Source organism: Argiope bruennichi, chromosome X2 (assembly GCF_947563725.1).
Source record: "Argiope bruennichi chromosome X2, qqArgBrue1.1, whole genome shotgun sequence".
Lineage (NCBI taxonomy): Eukaryota > Metazoa > Arthropoda > Arachnida > Araneae > Araneidae > Argiope > Argiope bruennichi.
This window is the reverse complement of record NC_079163.1, coordinates 59,505,992-59,525,314: the sequence shown is the minus strand read 5'-3', so window position 1 is coordinate 59,525,314 and position 19,323 is coordinate 59,505,992. Positions and strand designations below refer to the sequence as shown.

Genomic DNA, 19,323 nt, shown 5'->3' with positions numbered 1-19,323 from the left:
TGGCCGACAAAATTTTTCAAGAAAATCTTCGGTTTGGCAGTGGCCGGCAAATTGTGAAATTACTGCAGAATATTATCTCAACGGATATAATTGAAGAAGAACAAGTAAGAGAATTTTCTATATCATTTTGAATAAAGAATCTTGCAAGCATTTATTTTAAGATTTGTATATTTGTGAATGACTTTTTCAAGAAAAAGAAACTGTTTGAATGTGTTTATTTTAGAAATTTCGGTTTTGAAAAAATATTAGCATTATTATTATTATCGTTATTATATTAGCATTTGTTATTAGGAAAAATAAAGGCATATTCAAAATGTTTAAAAATACAAAAAAGAAAGATCTAATTATTGTCGCTGAAGCAATAGGTGAGGTAGTTCCGGAAAAAACAAATATTGTGCAGCTTAAACAAATTATAGAAAATAGCCAAGCGGCTAAAGATGATTTGTAATTTGTTAAAGACATTGAAGAGGTATGAGACGCGGGAGGATAGAACCTGAGACCTTTTGGTTAGCAGTCCAGTACCGATCCGATTTTAATAAAACAGCTGTTCGGGTAGAAGCGCTGTTACTGGTTTATACGCAATGGGGTCAATTCATGTGACGTAAAAGTCACATGTCATGTACCTCTTGCGCATGGCATTTAAGTTTCATCCGCACCGCTTTCGTCGAGCAGTCTGCCATTAACGTTCTCCGCCGAGTATGAAGCGGATTTTTTGTTTACATTTGAAGTTCTAATTTTTGAATCATTTTCTTTCCTCTTATTATGTGTTAACTGAGGAAATATTGGTGTGCTGATGGATGCATGCTTTAATGCGAAACACAAGAGTGACTGTCATGATAAAATGTTTTCTTATTTTCCTTTCAACAATCCTGACTTAGGTTGATAGCTTTGATATAGATTGTTTCAAGCCTTCGAAGTCGGTGATATGCTCCGATCATTTTGAAGAATTCATTTAGTGTGTGTCCATTTATTAAATAGAGCTGTTCCAGAAATTTGTTAGAAAAACTCTTCGAAGAAAAAGAAATCGGTAAGCGATTTGCCATCAAAAACAATCAAACAAAATCGTGAGTGCATTTCTAATTTACTTTATTCACATTTGTTGAAATTTCTGATAATTTTGAATATGCTTAGAAGGTTTTCAAATGTTTACATGAATATTACATTGCATTTTTCTACAAAATTTTATCTAAATTTAATTAACGTTAGTAAACAAATTCCTGTTGCAAAAATAACAACTGCTATAATGCTAAACTTAGGTGGAAGTGAATAAATTTCTTAAAGATTTATTTAGTAAGTGAATCCTTTACCAATTACTGAAAATCCAATTTTCTTATTGACTGTTATAATATATATATATATAATTGATGTATTTTATTAAAAGTGTTCTTAATTTGATAAATTGAATGCTATATATAAGAAATATATATATATATATATATTTAAGTTTTGAAAACACATGTCATTTAGTTAAGTATATAAATGCAAGAGAATTGATTACTAAGCAAAATTATATGAATTCTGATCTCAGTGGAATGTACTCTGCTTCTTCCCAGACTATTACTTTTTCTGCAATAATCGACAGGATCAGTAATTTGCAAAATGAGCTACAAGAACTTCAGGATTCTGTAAGAAAGAAAGAGATTCATTCCAGAAAATATTGGACTCTTTTTTTTTTTTTTTTTTACTATTTTTTTAACATATCAATCTTGAATTATAAAATTCTGTAAAAGCATAAAAGTATTTCTTTCAACTACTGTTTACATCCTATTTTAATTCTCTCTCTCTCTCTCTCTCTCTCTCTCTCTATATATATATATATATATATATATATATTTATCATGACCTTATTCTTGTTTATTAAATTTACTGTATTATATGTTTTTGTTTTATTTTATGATATTCATTCAATGTAACTTTAGCATTAAAAAAAATTCATAAATATTCCGCTTTAAAAGTATATTGTTCAACATTATGTTTTTATTGGTGATAAAAAAAATGTTGTTCAGTATCTAGGATGTTTCTGTTGAATAAAACTGATTTCATCATTTACATTGACATTCTTGTAATACTGTGTTTATATAATTTCTAAATGTCTGGAAAAATAAATGTTGATAAATAGTAAATAGTTTTTATGAATTAGTGAGTGCATTAAAATATCCATTTGATCCTATTTTTCCAAATAATTATCATATATATATATATAGTTTTGTAATGTGTAAATTAAAATTATGAAAATGTGATTTTGTTTGTTTTCCTTTAATGATTTCTAGAAATTAAAATGAAATAACTGATTCATAAGTTGCATAGATTTAAAAAAAAGGTATATATGCCTTTTATATTTCATAATTTGAAATTGTAAACATAATTTATTCAATATATACTAATTTGAGTTTTATGTTCTTTCCTCTGAGCAAACTGAAAATATCAAAATCTCAATATTTATAAAAGTAATTACATAAGAAAAAAAATATAATAATTTTATTAGTAAGCTTTAAAATATTAACTTATCTAAGACTAATAATTATTTTTAAAAAGAACTAACTGGGGGAACTATATTCATAAGATTCAACATTCAATAATATTTAAATATGTAAAAAAGAACATATGTAATTTTTCAAAAAACACTGCCATAGTCATTTGTCAAAATGTATCCTTTGGATAAAAAAGGAAAGAATATAGCGGCACCAAACGAATTAAAAAGTGATGTTAATTAATTATGCAAAACAATATTTCCATTGAAAATACTAATTAAAATTTTAATATAAGAAATAAAATTACATAACAACGAAAATATGGATTAAATAATTCAAAATAATATCTTTTTTTAAAAAAATCAGAAGTTTTTAATAATTGATCGGCTAGCGTAATATTTACTAAACGATGGTTTCATCAACGTTATCGGCAGACATCATGACATGCGCAGAACGGTTGGAAAGTGAGCAGAAGTGGTTTGTTTGGTACATGACACGTGACCGTGAATTGACCCCATTCACCACAACATTATCATCTCAACTGTAGAGGAACGCGAAAAAATAGAAGCAGAGGAACGCTTATAAATAAATAAAAATAGAGCTAAATTAGAGAAAATAGAAAAATAGAGACTGAATGAGTGCGTGAAGAGGCAGAACAAGCGCGTGTAAAGGAAAGACAGTTTGAATTAGAAAAATTAAAACTAACTTTAGCTCATGAAGAAAGTATGAGAAACGTTCAAGCGACCGGAATAAGTAGTCCTAACGGACCTCCTCCAGAAAGTCATGCGGAGTCCATCGAGAAAATAATTAAAATCATCCGCACATTGACAATGCCAATACCAACTAAATCAAAAAATTTCAATTTGTTTTTCAATATTTTGGAACGTGCTTTCGAAACAAAACAGGTTAAAACTTAATACAAAGCCGAAGTCCTTCTAAATTTGTTAGGCGAGAAATGCCGATATGTTTTGTTATACGCGAACGAAAGCGAAATAAAAGATTATGACGAAATCAAAAGAATAGTGTTAAGAGAATTCCAACCATCTGCTAAAGAATGTTGGGATAACTTTCAAGCCGCCAAAAGATTTAGAGGAAAAAATCACGTGCAATTCGTCTCAAGATTAAAAGCGAATTTAGAATATTATTTAGAACTAAGAAAAGTGAAAGATTTTGCGACCCTTTGTGAACTAATTGTAACCTATAAATTGACCAGCACTCTTGACAAGGACACATCCGAGCACATTTTGATCAAACAAGGCTCAGACTGGTTAAAACCGCTGACATTAGCGAAAGAAATAGACATATACTTCCGCGCAAAAAACAAAATGCCGGGATAACCTGGTTGGTAGGGCGTTGGATTCGCATTACTTGGGTTGCGAGTTCGAACCCCGCCGGCTGAAGACTCTCCGCGTGTGTGGTGGCTGGCACACGTATAAATTTGTCGCAGTCACAAAGTTCTCCATGTCAAGAATAATACCACTGGGGGTGCTGGATCAGGGTTGATCGTTCTCTGATTCAGGTCTAAATTACGATCTGTGGATGAGTGAATGAAATACATGAATGAAGTCCGCCCCGTAAAAAGGATTGTGATGTGTATGTAGTTATAGTCTTGGCCCTAGATGGCGCTACTTAAAAACAGGTGATACACTTTGGCTTAAAATCATTGACTTCTAAAGTCAGTGGGCTTGTCTATGACAAGTGCCATTAGAAACAACAACAACATAATTTCTTGGCTTCCCCATCATATTTGTTGTCCTATATATGTTTAAATTTGTTCTGGACAATATACTTCTTAAAATTCTTTGAAAAAATCATATGCTATTGATTTCTTACATTTATAAATATTTTGAAAAAAATATAAGAGCCAATTCAGCTGTAGTTTTGATAATATTTTCCTGTACTTTGATTATTTAATTCAGACTTTTTGCATTTTTTTTCCATAACACGTTTTTTGGTGTCGCTTCTTGAATTTCCTCTTTTGTCTTTTGGTAAGTCACTTCCCAGTGGTGAAAGTTTGACTCATCTTCCTGTACAAAACAGCCCTCAATGCGTGTTCACAAACATCAATATGCGGTAAAAATGGTTTTGAAAAATATGCCGATTATAGACAAGGATCAGTTATCAAATAATGTTTTAACTATTCAAATGCATTCGGCCCTTCTCCACTCCACTTATACTGTACGTTATCCTCAGTTCAGTTTTTTTTAAGGTAAGGTAATCTTGGAATAATTTGGAATGAATTTCTTGTAAAACCCATTTAATTCGATGAAAGATCTGATATATTTCTTAGTTTTAGGTGGGTGAGCATCTTTAATAGATTTTTCAATTTTTAGGATCTTTTAGTACTTGACTCTCTGATGTATGATCCAAAAAAGATACTGTCAGTTGTAGAAATGCCCACTTACTGGTTTAACCCTCAAGTTTATAGTTACATATCTTTGGAACACTAGTTCTAGTCTCTTCTTGAGGATGCATACACATTAATTTTGACAAATCTGACTAAGCATTGGAAAAACTTGAACGTACCTTAAATAAATGCTTGACCAATGAATTTTAAATATCAAAAACTACACAAAGGAAGAAGTGCATGATCTGCACTTAGATAGCATAATGTAGAAAGAAAATTTAGATTTATTTCAACTTACGAAATTTAAGACTCCCAATACCAATATTTAATTATAATACTAAATCAATATCTGCATATATCAATCTATACAATATATTAAGACTAATACATTAGTACATTAAGACTAATGATTTGGACTAATGCAAAACAAAAATCATCACTTTCTTCATTTATCAGTCAGGAACAAATTATGATATTTAAAATTGACTAGAAAATTAGATATATTGTAATTTTTTCAGTTCGATTGCCATCAGGAATGTAGATTTCGTTTCGTTAATCTTGCAGTCATCGGAAACTTGCAAGTCGAATTATTTCTACTTGCCAAATTCGGCTAGTAGAAATTCGGACTTTACTCCCGGTATTTAATTCGCTCTTTTGGCATGGAGAATAATGATTTTGCAAGTACTTTGCTAGTCAAGGCCGAATTGTATTGGTGAATATGTTCGCCTATCTGATAATCCAGCTCTATACAGGAGCACAGATCACTTTACTTAAAAAGGTTTCACTAGCTTTTTTGCCAATAGGGTGTCAGTCAATTTTTTCTTAATATCATAGTACTTATTTTGTTGGTTGAAAATAAATTTGAATAAGCTTTTGTGAGAATAAAATTTATCGATACACCTTTGATTTCAATTTCAATTTAATTTTTAGTATTAAAGAATATTTCATGAAAAAAAGATTTCTGGCAACACTCATTTTGTAATGAAAATTTTTCTGATTTCGCTAACGACTACGACTAACAAGACGTGGCCGGCGCACGGCAGAATAGCGAACGGTTCGGTTAACATGGCGACTGCCGGTGTGAAGGGAAACATGAGAGTTCCGCCGCAAAATTCAATGTGGCAAAATGTTGGAGGACTCAGTTTACTTAAATTTACGATTTTAACTTTAGCATGGTTGTTAGGCTTTAGTACCAGACTCTTTGCTGTGATTCGCTTTGAAAGTATAATCCACGAATTTGATCCTTGGTAAGTCTTCATATGATTTTGGCAGGTGTTTAAATAGAAAGTAACTTGCAAAATATTCTTTTATTCTAAGTTTATTATAATTTTTGTAATCAAGTATTGGGAAAAAATCCTTAAGTTTTATTTGTTAATCTCTTTGGTTTCTATGTTTTTTTTTTCTTTTTTTTACCAGAGCTATGAATTGCATTTGAAATTTTTATCCTCTCATACTATGTTCTTAAATTTTTTTTTAAAAATAACATTTTCTTAATATCTGGATAAAAGGATTTTAATAGTATTTTAATTAATGTTCTGATCAATTTGAAGGCAGAAAAGTCTGCCGGTGTTTTAGTTTGATGTAATAAAATGCTTGAAATCATTGTTTTGTTCTGTTTAACAGTCATTCTGTCTAGACGAAACATTGGAAAATTTCTTTGTTTTAATGAGTTTAATGAATTTTCTCAATGTATTATGATTTTTAAATTACTCTGTGCGATTTATTGATCAAAATTCTCTATTTTAAAAAATGAATTTACTGGTAGTTAATAATTTTATTACAATTTCGTTTTTGACAAAATGTACGAACGTTTTGTATTGCATGCAATGGTGAAAAATATGATTTTTGTACTTAATTACAGGTAACTCTTAAAATTCTAGATTTTTCTAAAATGAATTTAATAACTTTCGTTTTTGACAAAATGCACAAGCATTTTTTTGAAACCATGTACTCGAGAAAAAATTCGTTTTTGTAAGCAATTAGAGGCAATTCCAAACATTTATAGGTTTTTAAAAAAGATTAGTTGTATATTTATTTGGAAATTTACAATACTTTCGTTTTTGACAGAATATGCAAACATTTTTTTTTAAACCATGCAGTTGTAAAAAAAAAAAAAAAAAAAAAAATTTTGTATGTAATTAGAGGTATTTTTAAAAATTATGTGATGTATTCATTACTATACTTTCATTGCTGGCAAAATGTATTAACATTTTTTAAGCCATGCATTTGAGAAGAATTGTTTCTGTATCTGATGAGAAATAATTCTTAAATTCATAGGAAAAAAAAAACCCAAGAATTTTTATATATATATTTATTCAGAATTTTACTATAATTAACCTTTCGGACAAAATGCATGAATATTTTTTTAACCATGCTCTGGGTGCAGCATCATTAAAGTTCTTAAAACCAGTTTCTATTTGCTGGCTTTTATTTGAGGGCCTTAAAAGTGCTTATTTTTATCTAGGTGTTTATTTTCTTTCTCTATAGAACTACGCTAGATCTACCTGATTATGATTCTATTTTCTTTGCGATGTTTTATCCGTCAATGCTGAATGGAAATGCAGATAATATTGGGGGGGATTATATCCTTTCCATTTATTTGACACTTCTTTCACATCTTTTTACTTGCTTAAATAGAAGGAAAATACTTTCTTTTTAAGGATAATTTTATGAATCAATGTAAAACCTTGCAAATTAATTTTTAGAAGTAACTTCATTTAGTTGTATGTCAACATCATTTAGTGAATCATCATCAGTGAATTATTTAAGTATTTTTAATTCAAATAATTTTTGTACAGAAGTTTAGATTTCTTTTAAACATTTGCTGGAAAATGTGTATTTAATTCACCATGAGCTTTTAAAAGTGAATGCATTGAATGATTTAAGGTTTTCAAAAATAAAAATAATGTAAAATGTTTCATGCTTCATAGTTATTTGTGGGTCATTTGTTACTGTTACCAAATTGTATCAGAACTAAATTAATACCAATAAAATTCATTTTTTACTTTCCTATATTCAAAGATTTTGAAAAGAATCGTCAAAAAAGTGCTTAATTTTCTCTAGAAGTGCAAAGACAGCATTTTATTCGTTTTGTTTCCTCATACATTGAATATGATAATTTGAAAGCATGGTCACAAACATTTGTTTACCTGATGTACCATGAAAGTAAACCAAATAAAGTAAAGGATTTGAAGAAGGAATTCCAGTGCGAAATAAAGCCAAGGGTTCCAAGACATATCAAGATAACAATAAGCCTTTCTTGCCCCCATTCCTTTTTTGTTTATTACCGTTTATTGAAATACTGTAATGGTTATCAAGAAGCTGCAGTATAAAATGTGTACTGTGCCATTCTTGTTGTAGTTCAAAAAACATTCAGACTACAATTTTTAATATTTCAAATGTGGAAGAATTTATTTAAATTGTAATTGATGAGTATACAGTGGCTCCCAAAATTGAGTATACATTATACTCTTTCTTCTTTAATTTTATTCTATTTGATCTTAACATTTCTATTTAGGGCTCATATTTATAAGAACGACAAAATATACATTAACAAAAGTATTAGGCTAAAACACAAAACGGAGAAATCAATATTTTTATTACATTAATTTTCATGTCAAAGTTGCAAATTCCAAAGTCACAAAATTGAGTATACATCTAGCAAAATCTGCCAACAAAAAGAGAAAAAGGTAAATTAATATTTTGTTGCATATCCTTTTGCATTTAGAACAGCTTGTAAACGGTGTGATATTGAGTTGACAAGAGTTTGAGTTGTTTCGCCTTATATTTTCGACCATTCTTCTTGTATACTCTTTTTAAGTGTTCCTTGCCCCTAATATCGCGTTTTTGAACTGATTTTCTTAATTGTGCCACAAATTTTCAATCACATTGAGATCTGGAGATTGAGGAGGGGTGTGTAATTACATTTTACAATTATACAACAACCATAACTTAACTATTTTAGCTGCATGTTTCGAGTCATTATTTTGTTGAAACAGAAAATTTGACCCTAAACCCAATTTCTGGGCACTTTGTTTTAAATTGTTCTTCAACATATCCAAATATTTAATTTTGTCCATGATTCCATCAATGAAAACTAAATTTCCCACTCCTTTTGCAGACATGCAACCCCATATAAGAAGTGAACCACCTCCATGCTTGACAAAAGGATTGGTGTTTTTAGGAAGAAGTTCAGAATTGGGCTTTCTCCAAACATAACATCAACCATAACTACCAAAAACATTGAACTTACTTTCGTCACTAAATATTACTTGATTATACAAGTCAGGAGGCTTTGAAATATGACTTTTAGCAAATGAAATTCTTTTCTCTCGATTTACTTTGGAAATGAATGGGTTTTGTTCTGGCTACGCGACCATTATAATTTGCTTTTCTAATTACTCTTCGAATTGTTTCTGCAGAAACACACTTTCCAATTGTTCTTGAAGTAGATGTAGCAATTTTTGTAGCACTCGCCTTAGGATTGTAGGCTAACTCTCGAATAACTCTTTTGGTCGTGACACTGAGGATTTCTTTTCTTCCTCTTCCAGATTTGTTAGCAATTTGTCCATACATTTTATACTTCTGGATAATTTTTTTGAGCGCATCTGTGACTGCGTTGAATTTCCCTTGCAATTTCTCATAGAGATTTACCATCTTCAGACAATCTTCGTTTCCGAATTTCAACATTTGTTTCATTTCTGGAGCTCGTGATAATAAAAACATTTGTTTTCGCTTGAAAATCAATGATTGCCAATTAGAGAAACAAAACTATTTTACTTATTCATTTGGAAATAAATAATGGTAGTCAAGTCACATATTTTATAAGGTGTATACTCAATTTTGCGACTTTGGAATTTGCAACTTTGACATAAAAATTACTGTAATAAAAATATTATTGATTCCACCGTTTTGTTTTTTAGCCTAATACTTTTGTTAATGTATTTTTTGTCGTTCTTATAAATATTAGCCATAAATTGGAATGTTAAGATCAAAAAGAATAAAATTAAAAAAGAAAGAGTATAGTGTGTACTCAATTTTGGGAGCCACTGTATGTTTAATATTTTATGTAAAGAAGAATACAGCAGAATCAATTTTGTACGCGATAGAGATATATCGAACATGGTAGAAACTGCTGTAAAATCACTTAAAGTGAAGCCTCTTTAGTACGTTATGCATTCACTCGTCATTTTCTTTAATATGTTGTTTTGGAGCAATCCCTTGAATGATTTATTAGATTGATTTTAATTTACTGAACTGAAATATAATTAATTGCAATATGTAATTATGTTAGTCAATCACATAAAATCTAGTATAAGATTTTAACTTAAAGCCATTAATGATCATGATTTTTCACAGTGTGCTTTTTTAGTGACCTTATCTATTTGAAAATTAGCATTTGTTAGATTAATCTCGCCAAATTTTAGTTTTTACCAAAGGGGAAAAAAATTGATAGTTCTTGTATTTAACATTTTTAACAAAGTAAAAGTTTTTCAAAACTTTTCTTCATCAGTGTTTAGATACTATAATTTTACAATGATTTTCTTCTTCATTTTATTACTCTTATAGAATTTTATCCCAATGCAATCTCTCATTACATATCAAAGTTTGAGCTAATTGAGTGAGCAGTGCCATCAATGTAAAAACGTAATTCTTTGAAATTATGAGCATGGAATTTGGAAAGTTACTTCTTGGATATTAGAGGTCCACTAAGAACAAATATTTCAAAATTTTAGAAGTTTAATTAAAAAAATAAAAACAGAATTTTAATGCTTTGTCGCCATAACATCAAAGCTTCACCACACAAAAATAATTTTTACATTTTAAAAAATAGCTTTTCTATTGTACCAGTTTTATTTTTATGACTATATTCCCCCTTTTCAGTTTTAGTATTTTTGAGTAATTAGTTTAAATATAATTTATAACAATGATTATAATGAAATTCAAAAAAATTGTTTCTTTGATACATGGAATCATGCTATTTTAATGCTATTAAAATCATGAAAAAAAAAAAAAAAGCTTTCTTTGCTTTAGTTTAAATTTAATTAAAATTTTCAAGTAGTTCATTGAATAATTTTATTAGATTTTCTGTTCAAAACTTTTATTTTTCAAGGTCTGAATTCTATCATTCTATAATAATTATTGCTTTTTTCCCTTTTTTATAACTCTTATGGAAACTTTCTTCCTAATGGAATCTCTCTTCATATACTAAGGATTCAAAATTTGATTAAAAAATAAATACAGAATTTTAGCATGTTTGCACTATAACATCAAAGCATATTTCACAATAATCTTAATACCGGTTTAAAGGTTTAGATACTATAATTTTACAATGATTTTCTTCTTCATTTTATTACTCTTATAGAATTTTATCCCAATGCAATCTCTCATTACATATCAAAGTTTGAGCTAATTGAGTGAGCAGTGCCATCAATGTAAAAACGTAATTCTTTGAAATTATGAGCATGGAATTTGGAAAGTTACTTCTTGGATATTAGAGGTCCACTAAGAACAAATATTTCAAAATTTTAGAAGTTTAATTAAAAAAATAAAAACAGAATTTTAATGCTTTGTCGCCATAACATCAAAGCTTCACCACACAAAAATAATTTTTACATTTTAAAAAATAGCTTTTCTATTGTACCAGTTTTATTTTTATGACTATATTCCCCCTTTTCAGTTTTAGTATTTTTGAGTAATTAGTTTAAATATAATTTATAACAATGATTATAATGAAATTCAAAAAAATTGTTTCTTTGATACATGGAATCATGCTATTTTAATGCTATTAAAATCATGAAAAAAAAAAAAGCTTTCTTTGCTTTAGTTTAAATTTAATTAAAATTTTCAAGTAGTTCATTGAATAATTTTATTAGATTTTCTGTTCAAAACTTTTATTTTTCAAGGTCTGAATTCTATCATTCTATAATAATTATTGCTTTTTTCCCTTTTTTATAACTCTTATGGAAACTTTCTTCCTAATGGAATCTCTCTTCATATACTAAGGATTCAAAATTTGATTAAAAAATAAATACAGAATTTTAGCATGTTTGCACTATAACATCAAAGCATATTTCACAATAATCTTAATACCGGTTTAAAGGTTTAAAAAATAGCTTTTTAATGATTAATCTTTTTTTGAATGAATGCATTTTTTTTTCATTTTAGTTTTGGACACAGTTTATAACAATGATTTTTATTGTGATGAAATTCAAAAGAATATCCTTGCTCTGATGAATGGCCACATCACATTATTTTACTGCTGTTAGACTCACGATAAAAGTGAAAAAAGAAAGAAAAAAAAAAGCTTTCTTTGCTTTTATTTAAATTTAACAAATTTTAAAGCAATTCATTTGATAAAATTCTTCATGAGTTTGGTTAAATTTTGAAGCTATGTGATATATTGTCTTGTGCTGGCTTCAAAAAAGTACTTTTAAAAATTGCATCAACTAGCATTTTTTTTTCATTTTGCTTCGTATTACAGAACTGGCTCTTTTTGATGCAGTTGAAAAAAAAGCATCATTCTTGCACTTAGAAGCAACTTATAAAATTTCTAGATTTTTCTAAAATGAATTTATATGTATTTATTCAGCATTTTACTATACTTTCATTTTTGACAGAATACAAAAATGTTTTAAAGCCGTGCAGTTGAAAAAAAATTTGTCTAATTAGAAGTAATTTATATAAATTCTAGGTTTTTAAAAATGAATTGGCTTACTTGTACAGGATTTTATATTTTTGTTTCTGACAAAATGCACGAACATTTTTCAGACTTTGCAGTTGAAAAAAAAATATTGTATCTGTATCTAATTAGACAGGGTTACCAGGGCACTGAGAAAATCAAGAAAATACAAGGAATTTAAAAATCATTCCTAAAACAAGCAAAATGCAAGGAATTTTGAAATTTTCCTTAAAAATTGGGAAAATACAGGGAATTTTAAATTTCTTTTTTTCTCCCCTCTTTCTTTCTTTCTTTTTTTTCAATACCAATATCTAAAAAGTTTTTTTTTAAATATCCATTATTGTATGTATTTGTTTCAAGGAGGGGAGGGACATAAGAAGGCTCCCCCCCCCCTTTTTTAAAATGAAAGTCATACAAAAATTGAGAAAATTACTTATATTTGTGTCTAGTAAAGACTTTATGATTTAGGTGTTTGTGAAAGTTTTAATTTTAAATGTTTTATTGTGTTATTTTTACTAAACATTCATTTTGTTTCTGGAAATATTGAATATTTTATGATTCATCACAGCATTATTTTCAAAATTATTGTTGTTAATTATATTGTTATAAGTTGTTCTGAACTTTACAGAGGGTTACTTGGCATTTATAAAAGCTTGAACTCTTACATGTTTTCTGTTCAAAATGATTTTAGAGGAAAAAATTGTGGGAAAGGTTAATTTATTTACACATTTAAGAGCATCGGTGGTAAAAAAAAAATCCCCATAAAACAATACAGTATTTTAAATATGTAACTAAATATTCTTTTTATTTACTTTTCAAAATTGACAATTCTATTAACTCTTTATTTGATGCACTTAAAAAAAATAATCCAAAAAAATTTTCATATTTTATTGGTATTTTTATGTAGTATATATTACAGAAAAACTATGTCAGACTTAAGTTTTAATGTAATAATGTGGCGAATAATTTCCCATATTATGGTTCTTAGTTCTTTATAAGAGTTATAACCATTTTATGGTTTAGCGTTTTATGAATTATCAAGGGGGAGAAAGCTGCTTCCTTATAAGTGGGAACTTTTCATTCTCAGTTCATGAAATGCCAAAGGAACATTTGACCTTGCTTTAAAAAATATATATAATTTTTTTTTCTCCTGTTTGCTATTTTTTGGTCTAATTGCAGTGGACTAATAGATTTCTTCATAAACTATGAGATAAGCACATAGGAGATGTTTTTATTTATTTTAGCATTTTAACTGACATGTTATTTGGAAAAAACGGACCTTTTTTTTTTTATTATAGAAAGCTATTTAATAATTGAGAAAATCATGTTTATTTTTGTCCAGTTGAGATATGTTTTAATGATTTTGCTGTTTATGTAAATTTATTTTTAACATCCTAAAATTTTTTGTTCATCATGCATTTTTCTGTTTGAAATATTGAAAATGTTTTATTCTAATAAATTTTTGAAATTTTATGCTCTGTAGACTATTTTTAGTTCCATTCTGAAATCATTCTGCATTTTTGAAACTGAAGCATTTTTAATAATATTAATATACTTTTGCTTGTTGTAAGACTAATTGCATATACCCTTTTTTATGGTAAAGTAATATGACAGTTAAGAAAAATTCTAATATATTTAGGGTAACCTTGGATTAATATAGGATTTCTTATTGACATAATTTTTTTGTTGAAATTTTTCTATTGTTTTAATAAAAGTTAAGTCAAGTTGTCCTAAAGTAAATGATTTTCACATATGGAACATGTCTTTCTGAAATATAATCTTTTCTTTGTGTTTTTTTAAAAAAAGTTGTGCCTTGTTTTGAACAAAGATGAATATGGTGTATCTTTTTTTTTTTATATATCTTGCACAAATGCATATAAGTTTTATTGATAAATATGTTTTATTCTTAGGTATATGTAATAAAGAGTTAATATTAAAAAAAGAACCAAGCTTTATTTATGCATCGATTTTACATGTTATATGTTTTAATCCTTTCTAGGGCCGTGGGAAGTATGCTTCCTACCAAATTTATCAATCTTTGTATGAAATTATGTAGGTTGGCATTTCTGACAAATTTTTTTAGTAAGTCAGAAACTTAGATGCTTCAGTTCTTTATCTCAGACAAAATGTGTCTTGATTTGTTACTTAATTATTAATTAACCAAATTAATTAATCAAGTTAAATTTATCCAATAAGCTAAATGAACCTTTTTTCTTATTCTAATTTCAAGCCTAAAAATATTTTAACATAATATGACTAGGAAAAAATTTCCCTTTAAAGGGTTAAACAGTTTTGAGAAAAAGTAACTGTTGGATAGATTAAGTGACTAAATATATAGCATGTCTAAGTAGTTTCTCTGTTGCTTGTTAAATGAATTATTTTTAATTTTGATACTTCAGCTTCGTATTATATAATATCTATTACAAACTAGTTAGGAATTAGTTCATGTTTTTAATATTTCTGTGATTTATATAGAGAAAATAATTTAGGTATCTATGGCTTTGATTATTTTTTTCTCTTGTTACTATAAAATATAAAGATTGAAAGAATCTTAATTAAAAAAAAATAACAAAGGGTTTCATAAACCCCTGAAGTCTTTTATGAGACTGTGTGTAGAGTTGCATTTTATAAATATTATTGACTGATTTAAAAATTCTTATCAAATTTCTTGATTTACATTGTATATTCAGTGATACAGAATTTGAATATGTTTTAAAGAGTTAATACTTGGCCATTGCATTTGTATACCTGTAACATTATGCTCTTCAAATATTGAAATATTCACCAAACATAATCTCTTAGTGAATACTTTTCAACATTTTGTAGATGTTTCATAAATTGTTTTTAAATTAAATATGTTTGTACTTAATTACTGCATTTGTTTTGCAGGTTTAATTACAGAGCTACACATTATATGGTGAAGCATGGATTTTATAATTTTCTTAATTGGTTTGATGAAAGAGCTTGGTATCCTTTAGGCCGTATTGTTGGAGGAACCGTAAGTTCTGTTTAATTATGATAATAAAAAGTTAATAACAAAGGTTAAAAGTTAATTCTGTTATATTTGCTGGTTTAAATATATTTTATCAATATATAGCTAATAGTTCATTTTATGAATAATTTCTTAAATTGTGCACTCAAAGCAGTTGTGAACTGAAATATAAGTACTGAAACTGTGTGAAAACACAAATCCTAATTGTTAAATATTCTTTCTTGAAAGTGTATTTCGATTATTGGTCTAATAATTTTTAAAATTTTGCTAATCCTAACAAATGTTTTTATTTCAGGTTTATCCTGGTTTAATGATCACTTCAGGGACTATTCATTATATTCTTAGTTTATTAAATATAACAGTTCATATTAGAGACATCTGTGTTTTCCTAGCTCCTGTGATTAGGTATGTATGCGATATTGTTGTATTACATTTATTTATAATTTATTTTAATATTTAACTTTAATTTTTGGATGACATATTTTTGATAATATTTAATATAAATTTAAGAGTAATTTGAATAGATGTTATTGTTTATACAAGGATGAGTCAATGATTATTTTCAATCCAAAACTGCTGTTTGAAGTTTGATGTGAAAATCTAAAGATTTTCCATTTAATGCGGAGGAAGTTTTTTACTATCTGCCTTTAGTAATCAGTTGGTTTGCTGAAATTAATAGCTGTTGAAAATTTCAATTATTTCCTCAGTAAAATATTTTTGAATTCGAAATTTTGGTAGACATATAGCTTACATTATTTCAAAAGCCTTGCATAATTCTGTTCATTGTGATGTGCATTTCTCTAATTTTGTATGTACATCTTTATATATGCAATTTATACTGCAGAACAAAAGCAGCAGTATTTTAAATTGGTGGCACTTTAAAATTTTTCCATTACTTGGTTTTGAACTTGAACCTTAATTTTAAGTTCAACAAAATATCAATACATTTTTTAAAAGTGTGCTTTTTATTGGAACCTATTCAGTATGGGAGAAATGAGCTGAATCTTCACATCTTGATCACACCAATGGGGGGGGGGAAGGATAATGAAATAATAGTAGCAATAATGTGAATGGTTTGTTTCATTTTAAGAATGAAATGTCTTGCTGTAAAATACTCTTAAAATATTTTTCAAAAATTAATTAAAAATACAAAGGTAAATTATAAGGTAAAATTTCTTTGCATTATTGAAAATATAATTTTTTGCATTTAAGATTTTGTAAAAATCATTTTTGTAGTTTAATAGATTTTGGAAGTAATCGCGGCGGAACACCAGAATTTTGCACAATTTTTGATTAAAACTATTATTAAAATTAAAAAAAAAACCCAGAAGTGTACCCTGCAATGCATGTATTTATCAGGCTAGGTAAATCCAGGTGTTGTGGTCTGTCCTGTAGAAAACACACATGTAAAAACCCACGTCTTGACTGTTCTAGGGGTTTGAATATGAAAGTTAGGAAAGCACGAATGAATTCGTCAGCTTTCGATAATGCTCAGGTGTGAAAGTATGAATTTACGAGTTGAGTGATCTGCAATATGTTAGCCATAAATTTTTAGAAACTTTCCCCTGATTTTTCAATCCTCATTTCCCTTCTCAAATTCATCGTGGTCAGTGTATTTTATAAAGTCCTTTTGCAAAATTTAAAAAAAAAAAAAAAAAAAAAAATTGAATAACGACTACCAACAATATAAAATTCTTTGTAGTTAGATTTCAGCATAATAATCAACATATTTCTTATTTTCCATATCTGTTGCAATTATTGTTACCAATATTTTCCAAATGATCTCTACTGAACTTGTTGCAGACTATCTTGTATTGAAGACATTTGCTAAAAGAACATGTAGCAGTTATTCCCAAGTGTACTGAGATGATTAAATAAAATTTACTTTGGCTCAATTTTTTTTTTTTCTCTTTCTATTCAGCTTCAGATTGTTCAGTTTTCTAATGTAAGGTGGTGGATAATAGAGGGATCTTTGAAATTGTTTAATGATTTTTTTTTTATAATATGCATGTTTTTAATAAAATTACATATGTAAGTGAATGTTTAAAATTTTTTGAATGTTAAATATGTTTGATAAATGTATTTTCCCTTTGAAATTAGTGGTTTGACTGCATTATCAACTTACTTCTTAACAAAAGAGTTATGGAGTGTACCAGCTGGCTTGTTTGCTGCCTGTTTTATAGCTATAGGTAAAATTTCATTGCTTTGAAAGTAATTACATCTAGTTTCAATATTTTATGATAATACATGACCTTTAAAATCTCCTTAAAACAATTGGTGGGATGAAGGATTTATATATGAAAGAGTGACATTTTTAATGTATACCGTTAATTTGTTATGCAGTTTATTTCTAAATTAAAGTGTCAAGAATTTAATTATATATAATAAGAAAAATTGATTTTTTTCAAAAAAATGTAATGAATTGTTTAATACTTTCTTTAAATGCATAGTTGAAATTCTCATTTTTTAAAGTTTATGAATTATTTTTTATAAGACATATGTATAGTATTTGTATTAAATTGGAATCAGTGTAGTTTTAATTCAATTGGCAATTATTATTTATATTTTGATTTCAAAGCTTTGTTTATGAATAAAATACTTCCAGAAAAGATTTTTGAGTTATTGATTTTGAACTGTCAGAACTCTGGCAGAAAATTTTGTCATGTTGGTGAATTATATTCTTAGTTTATCTTCTGCTAGTTCAGGATTTTCACACATGAGAAGAATGTCTGTTTGAAAGAGTAGCAAAAAGTTACTGTTTTATTTTTCCACTTGAAGTATGCAGATAAAACTGCATATAATTAAATGCAAATCAAGTTGAAGCTGTGTATCATTACGTCCACTTAATCTGCAATATGAATCATACATTGAAAGGTAGAGCCAAATCTGTTAATATGTAATAATTAAAACATCAATAATTTAATTATGTACATGTAAATGGAGAGTTGTCTTAATTGTGATATTCAAGATGTAAACCTACTCTTTTAATGTATTTAGAAATTTTATATTCTGAGTTTGGATCTTATGTACATCCAGTATTGCTTATATAAAAATTTAACTTAGTAATATTAATGTGAGCCCAGATAGCCCAAGTTATTAAGCTTAATATGTCTGAAATAATATTTTGCAGTAATGTATGTAATTCAATCTATATCAAATGCATTTTCATTGTATATATTTTTATTTAGAATCTTGAATTTGTTCTTATTTTTACATGAATTTTTTTTTCTCATTTTTATGTAATTTTTAAATGTGTGCTTATGAATTGTTTAAAAATGCACTCTGTTTAAATTTAACAAATTTTTATATACTTTCATTTTGAAACTTAATTTCATTTAATTGTAGTGCCTGGTTATATAAGTCGATCAGTTGCTGGAAGCTATGATAATGAAGGAATTGCTATTTTTGCCCTTATGCTTACATATTATCTATGGGTATGTATACTCTTTTATAATGATTTTTTTTTGCTAACTTTCTATTTCTTCTAAATATATCTATCTTAAGATTTTAATTGAAAAATTATTTGCTGTATACTTTTATTAAATTAATAAAAATAATGGGGTTTGGCAGATTTCAAGGCTCATGTTAAAAATTTTAAATTTAATTTGTTTCACTCTTAATTTTCCCCATTATTATTTAAAAATTCAAAACAAATTTTTCCTTGGCATTTACACGAATGCTTAAGTTTGTTAGGGTAATATTTATTAAATATGTTTTATGATCTTTTGCTACACACATTCTGTGTTTAATCAGTTAATCGAAAGGATATTTATTAGGACTTTTCAGTCTTAAATTATTTAAATATTTTTATAATAATGTAGTAAATCAAGTA

At 27.5% G+C, this 19,323-nt stretch overlaps 1 protein-coding gene across 1 annotated transcript in view; it reads left to right on the top strand.

Annotated features, from left to right (window-relative positions):
- The first annotated feature begins 5,821 nt into the window (after positions 1-5,821).
- The window catches only part of LOC129960388 (dolichyl-diphosphooligosaccharide--protein glycosyltransferase subunit STT3B-like), a 49,168-nt gene continuing 35,666 nt past the window's right edge, over positions 5,822-19,323 (top strand). The window contains exons 1-5 of the mRNA XM_056073808.1: positions 5,822-6,065; positions 15,389-15,497; positions 15,787-15,896; positions 17,592-17,680; positions 18,837-18,925. Coding sequence (XP_055929783.1) covers positions 5,884-6,065; positions 15,389-15,497; positions 15,787-15,896; positions 17,592-17,680; positions 18,837-18,925 — 579 coding nt within the window. The 5' untranslated portion in view covers positions 5,822-5,883. The remainder of the gene's footprint in view (positions 6,066-15,388; positions 15,498-15,786; positions 15,897-17,591; positions 17,681-18,836; positions 18,926-19,323) is intronic.